The sequence below is a fragment of the Rutidosis leptorrhynchoides genome, chromosome 6, assembly GCF_046630445.1.
Source record: "Rutidosis leptorrhynchoides isolate AG116_Rl617_1_P2 chromosome 6, CSIRO_AGI_Rlap_v1, whole genome shotgun sequence".
Taxonomy (NCBI): Eukaryota; Viridiplantae; Streptophyta; class Magnoliopsida; order Asterales; family Asteraceae; genus Rutidosis; species Rutidosis leptorrhynchoides.
Window position 1 is genome coordinate 126,336,372 of NC_092338.1, and position 12,479 is coordinate 126,348,850.

Consider the following 12,479-nt stretch of genomic DNA (forward strand, 5'->3'; position numbering starts at 1 on the left):
TTGATGCCATACTTGGAAGATGACAACCTCGAGAACTTGAGGTCAAGTTCATTTTTAGAGGGGGAGGATGATGCGGGTGAGTTGGGCAATGTAACCAGCAACACAGCCAGCACGAGCTCAAAAGATGTTACACCCGGATCAGGCCAAACAATGGTCGTGTTTCCATCTATTTCGTACCATCTAAGTGTTTTTGGAGCTGGTTCAAGAAGCTCAGGGGTAACCCTACTTCAGTCCTTAAACTGAAATAGTTATGTTTTAATGAATAAAGTTTTTGATAGTTGAAGGCAAGCCAGCAATTAAGAAGAACCAGCTAGCTGGACCAGCAAATGAGCTTAGTTCAGCCAGTGAAGCTTTAATTCACTCAGCCGGGTAACCAGCAAAGTTATACTCATACGAGCCAGCTAGTCCAACCAGCTAAAGAATTTTAAGTTCAACCAGCACATGAAACTTAGTTCAACCAGCAGGCGATGCTATTTTCTTTCTAAACGGCCAGCTTGCTGATGTGATTCAAAGTTTACTTAGCATTACTATAAATCGGTCAGGTCATGTGCTTAACACGTGCACGACTGTTCTAGAAGAATGTTAGCTGTCCAAGGAAGATTCCCATCTATCATTGGATGCTTTTTATTATGGAAGGAGCACTAACAAATGGCAGGCTTTTGCAGATTGTGTCCTTTATTCTTATTGGCTAATTTGTAATTGTTTGTCCTTTTTTGTCTCCATTTCCTTTTTATGTTTTTTGTCTTATCTAGAAAATAGCTGTTAAGCTTCTCCTATAAATAGAGAGCTCTTGTAATTGTAAAACTCAGTTGATGATTGAATGAAAAGTTTGATAGAGCTTATTTATTTACAAAAATCTCTGTGTCTTTACGAATCTTTGATTCCGGTGGCTAAGAGTGGTTTCTTTATCAGTGTTTGTGGTGTTACTTTATCAAACATTGTGGTGAAATCCAAATCTTCATATCTGATATTATAGTTGTGGTGGAATCTTTATCAGCTGTAATTGAAGACTTGGAGTGTTTCTAGATCTCTAATTGTGGTGGTATCTTTATCAATTAAGGGTTTAGATTATCTATCCTTTGTGTTCTTATTTCAGAGTTTTATACTCTGTTTTGGGCTGTTACTGTTACAAATTAGGTCTTTGTGTTCAGATCTGTTAGGTGAAGAAAGCTTGTTCTAAATTGCGTTTTTAAAGTCATAGTCACGCATCATATGTTGCAGTGACTGATGAAATCGTCAGTGAATATCTTGTTTCCTACTTATTTCGATTCTTTGCAGAAAAAGTTTCTGCATCATCCTTTAATTTCAGGAACTTTAGAAATTCTAAGATATCATCGTATCTTCAGTTATAAATATCTTTGATATTCCTGAGGACACCTTCACAGCTATTCTTGTCTGAAATTATTTATCTCTTCGTGCTATCTGTGTTACGTCATAAAGGAAACTATTTTAGTTTCTAAATTTCTTTAAAATTCGAGTTTGAATTATGAATGGTTTCTGGAGAAGTGTTGAAAATTGAAGCATGAGTTAGTATAATATAATGACGTCAGGCCAACGTGGTTATATTACAGTAAGTCATGCTGAATTTCTAATGTAACGTGATGATGATTCACAGACCTTATCCTCATCATGTGCCATGTTACACGACTCTTTCATTCTATTTAATCTCTAAGCATATCACAAAAATATTTCCTTAATATTTTTGTTCTTCCGTAATTCCAATAGTTGCTAATAAATCGTGCTATTACATTTTATTTCTGATTAGAAGATTTTCTTAAATTCCTTGAATTCCGGAAATCCACCTTGACTACGTCAAAAGTTAAGACGAAACTTTTCACTCTTTCGTGATAGCTTCACTCGTACGCTTCACATGATCGAATCGTTTTATCTGTATTAATCAATAATGATAAAACTCTAACTCAAATTCGTCATGAAAACATTTTTATTGTTAGTCATGACGACCTCACTCGAATTTCGGGACGAAATTTCTTTAACGGGTAGGTACTGTCATGACCCGGAAAATTTCGACTAATTTTAAACCAAATTCTCGATACGATTTAATATCTTTGACAAGATAAGCAAAGTCTGTTAATTTGAGTCTCAAAAATTTTGAACTGTTTCATATATTCAATTGACCTTCGACTGTTCTCGACGATTCACGAACAACTATTTGTAAATAAATATGTGTGTATATATATAAATAATAATTGAAAGTATAATTTGAAATATTAAATGTTGTTGTTATGAAATATGATATTAAAATAATTATTATTTAAAACATATCTATATATACATAAAAGTATATTAAAAATAAATATTAAGTAATTGTAATACTCGTTAGACGTTTCGATTATTAATTAGAGAAGTTTAATTCGAACTTATATGTTTTTAAAATAAACGGTGATCCGAAAATGAGTTCTATAAATTTTAGGCTTACTAAAAATGTATTTAGGAACTATTTCTTAAGTTTTAAATATTTTTATATCTTATCTGAGATCGGGGGGTGGACAATGAGTTAAATTCTATTTAAAAGTTAATGATCAAATTTTATACCATAATGACTGAAATAAATAAAGGAATTTAATTTAAAAAGTTTGAGAGTTTTCTGAAGAATTTTATCCGCCATTGATTATCAAACGGTGTACGAAATAATATCCTAATTAAATTATGTCAATCAAATAGTAAATGATGGCTTTCCTGTTAAGTAAATATCTTAAAAATGAATTATTGTATGAAGCACGTTCTTTTCATTTCACCGTCTATCAAACTAATCTATATATAATATATGCATTTATGTTTTCTATTGGTACGAATGAATTGAATTAAGACAAAGTCTTTTACTGTGTTTGAATGTGATGTGTATATTGCATTTAACAACCAAATCCATAACTTATTTTCATTCCTCAATCTTCATATATATATACATAAATATAACATATAGATATAGAGGAACCAAATCATCCACCTTTCCTTCTTAAAATTTTCTGTTTATTCTTCTTCGTGAAACATCAAGACCACCGTGATCACCACTTGTTCTTATTCCTTCCTTATTCTTTTCTTTGATCGACAATCACCAAATGAACACCATCATAAACCCAACAAACCCACTTGTTCTAAGGTGCAATTTGTTCGACAATCAACACACGAGAACCACTTTAAACCATCATTAAACTATTTACACTTGCTAACTCTTTTATTCGATCATAACCGTAAACCACCACAACTGTCACCCATTCTTTCTCCATCTCTCTCTAACTCTCTCTTCTATTCATGATCAAAACCCTATCATCTTCTATATATATTTTTGTTCCTGCAAACTCCATTACTATATTAAACCACCATTGAACCATCCTCGCCGACCACCGAGAGCATCCACCACCTCTGGTTCATGACCACCACCTCCAACCCATTTAAAACAACCACCACCGTGACTATAAAATGCAGCTGCACGATACCTTGTTGCTACTGTAACTTCTGTTTACGATTCCTGTACTAATTTCGAAACCCAAACCAAACGAAACCATATTTGCATTCTTGCACGATAAACAATCCATTAATCCCAAACTTTGAAAACCCATATGAACGTTTAAGTAACTAAACCGGTAAGCAACATAACCTGCTTGTCTTATCGCTACTATTGTTCGACCCAAACATCATCATCAAATTGACACCTACTACTCGCTTTTTAATTCTAATCGAACACCATTAAAACGTCACCTTTTACGATCAAAACCACCACCTTCTACATCATTAAAAACGTTTCTAGCTATTCTGTCTACTGAGTTTCTGTTTCGATAACCAACCCGAACAACCCTATTACTACTCATTTACAGTTGTTACTTGATCCTGTTTTAACTGCAACCTTCGAAACCCACCTGCAACAGTGGAACAGTAACGATAAATGAAGAAGAAGACGAACCATAACGAAGATGACGATGACTAGGATAACGATGATGATTATGGAGATATTATCGATGTAGATGATGATGATTGTAAACACGATAATGATGTGTTTATTTTTCCCTTATTGGCCGAAAAACCCTAAAGCCCCACTTCAATCCTGATCCGTTCCTGATATTCATTTTTATTTAAACCGAATTATTATTTTTTTAAAATTTTACAACGTGGATTGATTAATCTATATTTGGATTAGGCTAATACATTTTTTTTAGAAGATAATGTAAAAACTTGGGCCGTGTTTTCTGTTTATGTTAATGGGCCGTGACCCAGCTTCAATTTTTCTATTGGGTTAATATGATGATGAAGAAGACAGACTAAAAAAAATGGTTAAAGGAATTAATTCGGGAATTTAAAACAGAAACGTAACAGGCAGGGTAATGGCTAGCAGGGTAATTGTTAACCGAGAGGTCTCGGGTTCGAACCCTGGCAGGGGCGTTTCTTTTTTTTAAAGACCTATTCTTTGAGGTAGCCTTCTTTTCTATTATTATTATTATTATTATTATTATTATTATTATTATTATTATTATTATTATTATTATTATTATTATTATTATTATTATTATTATTATTATTATTATTATTATTATTATTCTTATTATTATTATCATTATTTTTATTATCAGTATTATCATTATCAATAAAGTTATTATTATTATTATTATTAATAAATCATTATTATCAAAACTATCATTTTAACGAATAACTATATATAACATGTAATTTAGGATATAATATGAGTATTTGTTTTTAATGGAATTTAGTATAAATTCTATATAACTAAAAATATATATAAATAATACATACTAATAAAGGAAATTATGTGATTCCATTAAATGTATTAATAAATATACAAATGACATAGGTTCGTGAATCCGAGGCCAAACCTACATTTGATAAATGACATCATATGTATTTTTACTACAAAATACAGTATGGTGAGTTTCATTTGCTCCCTTTTTAATTGCTTTTGCAACATATATTTTTGGGCTGAGAATACATGCGCTGCTTTAATAAATGTTTACGAAATAGACACAAGTACTTAAAATATATTCTACGTTGAGTTGTACCACCCTGCATATCTTCCCTAATAGCTTGGTAACTACTATTTACATGTGGTATTGTAAACGCGAATCCTGTTGATAGATCTATCGGGCCTGACAACCCCAACCGGACTGGACGACCAGTATTCAACGGTTGCACAGTACTTCGTTTCGGTGACTACTTTTGGTACAGTGTAGTGAGATTTCATAATAAAGGGAATATGCGACGTTGATTAATTGTTAAGTATGGTTACCAAGTGCTCAACCACTTAGAATATTTATATTAAAACGTTTGTGTATATGAAATCTTGTGATCTATTAAGATATTGAAATGATTGTTATGATAAACCTATGAACTCACAAACCTTTTGGTTGACACTTTTAAGCATGTTTATTCTCAGGTATGAAAGAAACCTTCCGCTGTGCATTTGCTCATATTACATGGAGTCGTTTATGGCATATTTAAGTCAGTACCTCGCAATGGAACCAAATGTTGAAGATTTCGTCCAGGAGGATTAGGACGGGTCATCACATTTTCTTACAACAATAGTTATCACTCCAGCATTAAAGCTGCACCTTTTGAAGCTTTATATGGACGGAAATGTAGATCCCCTTTGTGTTAGGACGAACTCGAGGACAGACATTTAATTGGTCCCGAAATCATTCATGAAACTACCGAAAAGATCGCTCAGATTAAGCAACGATTAGAAACTGCCCGTAGCCGACAAAAGAGCTATGCCGATAAGAAACGAAAGGATATAGAATACCAAGTTGGAGATAAAGTCATGTTGAAAGTATCCCCGTGGAAAGGTGTTATCCGTTTCGGTAAACGAAGCAAACTCAGTCCACGATATGTTGGACCTTTCACGATCACTCAAAGAGTCGGTCCCGTGGCGTACCGATTAGAACTACCAACTGAACTTAGCCAAGTACATGATGTGTTTCATGTCTCGAATCTTAAAAGGTGTCTTGCTGATGACACACTTGTTATTCCTTTGGATGATATCCGCATTGATGAACAAATGCACTTCGTTGAAGAACCTATAGAAATCATGGAAGGAGAGGTCAAACAAACGCGTAAAAGCAACATATCTATCATTAAAGTCCGTTGGAATTCGCGTAGAGGCCCCAAATATACCTGGGAACACAAAGACCAAATGATACGGAAATATCCCCATCTCTTCTCAACTGCTGATGCAAACGAGAAATCTACTTAAAACTTCGGGAAGAAGTTTCTAATAACGGGGAGGTACTACAACGACCCTCATTTTTTCATTCTATATTTTTCCAATATTAAATGCCCAAACAATATAATTAAAACTTAATGATTAAACTTTAATCAACAATTGTTAAGTGCTAAGAGTTATAAAACATATTAATTAACTTTGTGCAATAATTGACAAGTTAATAAAAGATGAAAATAATAAACTGTTAGTCGACACTCACTGCTAATTAAAATTTATGCATTTATGTAATATTATAACTAATAACCTATAAGTAATAAATAAAAAGTGACATTTATATAAATAATAAAACAACTGGGAACTAAATAAAAAAAAATATATATACAAGTCATGAATTAGTAAAAAGAAAATAATACTTATCATGTAGTAAATGTAATAATAATAATAATAATAATAATAATAATAATAATAATAATAATAATAATAATTAATAATAATAATAATAATAATAATCATCATCATAATAATAATGAGACTAAAGAATCTTAAACAATTACATCCTTATGTTGACTAAAATATATATATATATATATATATATATATATATATATATATATATATATATATATATATATATATATAAACTAGTACCACCTATTATTGACTAAAAATTATAAAATAAAATAAAATCATTAATTAGAACATCCTTATGTTGACTAACACTCTAATACTTGCACTATATAAACACTCCTAGACTCCTAGTTTCCCATTCACAAATCACACCAAAATCCTCTCTAAAAAACAATCTCTCCCTCTCCCTCTCTTGTGGTATTCGAATCTTCAAGCGTGTTCTTCGTGTTCATCAAGATTTTCAAGCGTGTTCTTCATTATTTGGGTTATTTGATCTTCATCACCAAGTTTTCTTCTTGTTTCTTGTTAATCTTCATCATCATTAACAAGGTATGATCCAAAATCTTAAAACTTTTAAATCTTTCTTTCAATTCATGTTTATATTCATAATCATATTCGTGCATGATCTTAACATTCATATTATTTAGATCCTCAAAACCCTAAACCCTAATCATTAAAATACTAATTTAATAGACAAAACTCTGTAGCACTATTCATCAACAGTAACTAGAGGTATTTTTGTCATTTCATTTTTTTTTTGTCTTCAACGATAAAAGAAGCAACTCTCATAAAAGAACCAACCCTTCAATGTTACCAAAAGATGTCGAAAAAAATTCTTTTTTACCAAAAAATCAACTAACCTTTTTTTTTTTCCTTTTCTTCCTCAACGATAAAGGAGGCAACTTTCATAAAAGGAACAACTCTTCAATGCTACCAAAAGATGTCGAAAAACATTTTTTTACAAAATAGATCAACTAACTTTAAAAAAAAAACAAAAAAAAAACAAACGCTAAAAGAATCAATTTTCACAAAAGGAACAACCCTTCAATGTTAGATGTTGAAAAAAATTATTTTTTATAAAATAGATCAAGATTTTTTTTTTAACTCGCATTTAAAACGGAGCCCCCGGAGCGAAGAGAGGGTTCACCGTTTTGTCTATGTATTTTGATGGAGCGGTAGTAATTCCTGGTTGAATCTTCTGGCGCTTATTTTCTTTTCCCGCTAACCCAAAATATTTCAATCACATTCGAGTCTTCACACACACATACTCTCATAAAATACTCACTGTATCACACGGAGTAGAGTCAAAATTAGGGTTTCGTAGAACTATGATTGCATCCTGCAATGATTCAAATGAACCATTTGCTAAAACAATTTGTTCAATCTGTTACGAACATCTCAAACCAATCGCTGAAGATCTTCAAGTTATTTCAATTTGCGGTCATGTTTTTCACGAACTCTGGTTTGTATCTATTTATTTCCCCTTTATAGCCACTTTCATTATATTTTTCCATTAATTTTCCACGATTTATAAAATTTGTGCTACCAGGTTTTTTATTTTTATTTTTTCTGCTTAAGATTATTGAATAAATCAGATGTCACGGATCATGAGGTGAGATTGTGAGAAGATTGATTACAACTGAATTTCAGCTTTAGTTATAGATATTTATCGAACGAAGTAGACTTTATTAATTTTAAATCATTGTCAGTGACATTAAAATAAACATTGCAACATTGCACTCAATGTTATCCCTAACATGAAGTATCCACCCAGGTCGTCTTTCGCTTAGTGTGGGGGCAGCGGGGAGGGGGTAAACTTTTACCGGCCATGCCCTCGGGTGAACGCGTGAGTGGTTATGTTCCCCTGGGTGATCCCAAACTGATGTCCAAGGAAAAATAATAAACATTGCAAGTCGATGCATAACAAATTATTAACCTTATATATGCAATACGAACAAATATTTCATCTTTACATTATTTTTGGCAATGCATAATAGTTCTGCAACTGATTGCCCTACTTCTTTAATTTCACGTTACACTCTTAGTTGCACATGTTGTGATTGCTTATTGGGAACTAATTGTTGATGATAGCATTAAGAAGCTATTGTGAGTTACATTCTACTCAATATATAATATATAATATAATAATAGATTGTTTGTTTGTATCTCATAATGCCAAATGTAGTTTACAGCAATGGTTTGAGTATTGTTCAAAAGGGAAGAAGAAATGTCCTACTTGCAACCAAACTTGTTCATCATGCAACGTGACCCGTCTCTATTTTCAGTCAGTTGGTGACTTTAATGACCCTAACCTTTCTCAAAAACTTCAAACTGACAAACAAAACCCAGAGGAACTGCAGTTAGAATGCAGGAGGCTGGAAGGGAAGGTTAAGGGGCTTACTTTAGCTTTAGAAACTCGAGAAAAAGACCTCAAAAACATTACCAACGAGGTAAAATTTATGTAGTTTAGTTGCTATATACAGTAAAAAAGATTGTGATAAAATATTTCTAAATTATAATGTATTCTGTTTTGGTACCTGTTTGCATTATAAAGACTTTCTTATTTAACTCTAACTTTATATGTTTTCTACAACTTTTTGTAGCTTTGTGTGTGCAAGGAGCAGTTGAAGAAAGAAGAAGCATTGAAAAATGAAGCATTGGATCAAAAACGCTCAATCAACCGTTTGCTTAACTTGAAAACAGAGGTAATTGTTATTTTATAAATATTGATTTTTGTTTAACTGTTTATGCAAATATAACAAATATAAATGTGTTATTTTCAACATTATGGAGATATTATACTCTGTTTGCAACAATGTTATTGAAATTATCATGCTTTTCTCCATAGTTTTTTGTGCTTGGTATTGGACGAATATTCTCCACATTCGCGGGATTGGGTGGTGTTGTTTTTGTCTAATGAATTCATTTTTATAATATGATAACTCCATTGCTCTATTATTTTGCATCTATCACCTCTTTTGCTTTTATAATTGTTTTAGGCTATTTTGCCTAACGAGGGTGCTTTTCTGACTATTAACCACGTCACAGGAACTCAATAAATCAGAATTTGAGTGCATGAAGTTGAAGGATAGAATTACGGTCATAGCTGAAGAATTTGCCGCATTCCAGTTGTAAGTGTGAATTTTCTGCACTTTTGTCGATTTTTTATGTTAAAATTCAACAAAGGAAGTCAAAATTTTGATAGGTTTTACATTGTAGGGACTATGATGTTAACTTAAAAGAGGACGAGATTGTCAAACTTGCGTATATTGCTACTCAATCCCATAGTAAAGATCAATGGGAAGTTTTAGCGGGGTCATTGGCTGTAAACAAGAAGTAAGTTTTTATTACTTTCTATATCCTTTGTTTTGGAAATATTTGGGCTTATTCTCTTATTTTGATTAAGCGTTGTTCAATCTTTAGAAGCCTCTGAATGACGTTGTAGATTCATTCTCCCCTTTTGGTAATTTGAATATGTAAACGTTCACTTTACCCTGAAGTAAATTGAGTATGCAAACATGATGGCAGTAGTGGACATGTTGATTAGTATTCATCTATTTTCATGTTAGTTATTTCTCTTATTCAGTCACACTTCATAAACTCATGCCTTTTGGTAGGGAATATAACAAACTATTCAAAAAGCAAAGGGATACGGCGACTAAAGTGACACGTTACGAAGACGAGCTTAAAGAAATTAAGGGTCAGATGTATAAATTAAAGGTATATCTGGAAGAATTAAAGGTATGTCTATGTATAAAACAGCTTTTATATCTGTCTTGTTGAATGGGTTCGTTAACATGTTGAGATTTCTGGTCAGGAAAAAAATCTTAAGTTGGAGGCAGCTATGGAAAAAATAGACAATGAGGCATTGAGAGGTCTTAAAACGTCAAAGAAGATTGCAAGTGTACTAAATGGGGTGGAACATAATCGTATTGACATCTGTACATCTCAGAGTACAATAAAGGAACCTTGTGTTGACCCAAGAACAGCAAAGAGGTCAAGATGCTCTGAGAAATTTGATGATAATAGTAATAAAGATTGTGTTAGTCCTTACATTCTAATCGATGATGATGTACCGGATGCTTTAGTGTCACCCAAGTTCTCACCAAATCATATGTGTGAAAACATTAATCACAAAACGACTCCTATGTCTAGTTATACCGATGAGGATGCGGTGCGTGCTCACGAGATTGCAGAAGATATTCCCTTGCCTAACATAAGAAAATTAAGTCCTTTGCCTGCTCAAAATACTAAAGAAGGTAATAATGCTTTTGATGGAAAATTAACTATTTGATTTTTTTCTTTTATTAATTAACTTTGTTAAATATAAATATTGAATATTACCAGAAGATGTTTGTTTTTCTGCTGGGCTGATAGCTCCGGATGGAACAAAAAGGCACCTGGGTAAATGGTGCAAAAAGGATCAGAGTAAAGGTTTGAGTTCATGTTCAGTACCAAGACAAGTATCGGGTGATCTTATTTCTGTTGGAGCTGATGGTCGAGGCGGTACGATCAAAGTTCTCAAATCTCAAACTCATCACTCACTAGTAAGTTTTCTTGCTCAGATTGTAAATCTGTAGTTGAATAAATTGTTTGCTTTAGTATTCTTTTTAGTTTGGAGGCTTTAAGCATTACCAACTTGGGTCTGGTTAGTTTGGCCTATGCTATTTTGACCCGACTTTATAGCGTTAGACCGACTTTTAAGGCGTTTTTGAGCGACTCGGGACGGGCTCGTCCATAAACCGATGCATCGGCCGACTTTTACAACAATGATGCTTGTATTATATCTATTAAAAGGTGGGTGTGTCTATTACTCTGTATTCGAGCAAGAGGTTTACTTTCTCTTTTTCTTTTTTTATATATGACCAGGACTCTAAGAGATCGTCGTTTACTTCTAAAAAAGGCAAGTTTGGGGCCAAACAAAGTAGTTTGCAATCTCATGGGGGTCTGCAGATCAACCACTTCTTTAGTAAAGCAAGTCAATAGTGAGGTATAGATCTTGTGTTTTATGTAGAATCTGTAACCTACTAAATAGAAAATTAACCATAACTGATAATATATGGCATGGTCTTGATATGGTTGATATCTTTCTGCGCATACAGATGAATATCTGGTTTAGTTGAGGTGCAAGTTTTTCTTTAACTGCAGGTGTAGTACCCCAATTTGGAGGTTTTACCATACCATTACATGGTGATTATTACTGTTTAATAAACAGTAAAGCAAAAATCATGTGATTAAACTATGAATGAGTAGTTCAAGTTTTAATCCTTTTGTGCCATCTTGTTAGTACCATTTGGTTTACCTTTGAGAAATCTATTTGGTTGATCCTTGTGGTTATATTAAAAAAAGGTGTTCAATATTTGTAAGTTTGATTATGGTTAATATTTTACATTAATGGACGTTTAATATTTCTCGTTATGTTTCTGATTTACTTAGTTCTTTTCCATTTAACTTTACTCTATTTTGGTCCCTTATTGTTGGTCGTGAATACTGAACTGTACATTAACTATTAACTAATAGTAACAACATAGCTATGTTATAATGAATCATAACATGGAGTACTACTGACCGAGGCTTTCATTCTTAGGTTATGTAGATCTTAATATCTTATTGCATTTTATTTCTTTGGGTACTTAGAGAAATGCTTCTTACTAGTGAAGTGACCCGTGAATTCACGGGTTTGGTTAAAAACGATTGTGATAGATTGTTATCTTGGTACAAAAATATTAAGGTGAAATCATAGGTTTAAAAGAAAGATGATACAAATAATGTTATAGATAGGAAAAAAAATAGAAGACTCATTTACAATCTACCACGTTAAATACAGTGCATAAGAAACTGTATCCATGCTCGCTACATTAGATGTATAATGGAAAAGATGATA

At 32.5% G+C, this 12,479-nt stretch overlaps 1 protein-coding gene across 4 annotated transcripts; it reads left to right on the forward strand.

Moving 5' to 3' along the window:
• Positions 1-7,862: 7,862 nt before the first annotated feature.
• Positions 7,863-11,982, forward strand: LOC139853349 (uncharacterized). 4 transcript variants are annotated; one of them, XM_071842732.1, is made up of 10 exons: positions 7,863-8,057; positions 8,781-9,045; positions 9,199-9,300; positions 9,644-9,726; positions 9,815-9,931; positions 10,213-10,336; positions 10,413-10,854; positions 10,943-11,142; positions 11,465-11,585; positions 11,744-11,979. In XM_071842732.1, exons 1-9 carry the CDS (start codon positions 7,924-7,926, stop codon positions 11,579-11,581), a joined length of 1,584 nt encoding a protein of 527 aa, XP_071698833.1. In that variant the 5' UTR covers positions 7,863-7,923; the 3' UTR covers positions 11,582-11,585; positions 11,744-11,979. The 4 variants fall into 4 exon arrangements, with proteins under 4 accessions (XP_071698833.1, XP_071698834.1, XP_071698835.1 ...); XM_071842733.1 differs by having other exon boundaries at positions 10,946-11,142; positions 11,465-11,982; XM_071842734.1 differs by having other exon boundaries at positions 10,213-10,315; positions 11,465-11,982.
• Positions 11,983-12,479: the final 497 nt, after the last annotated feature.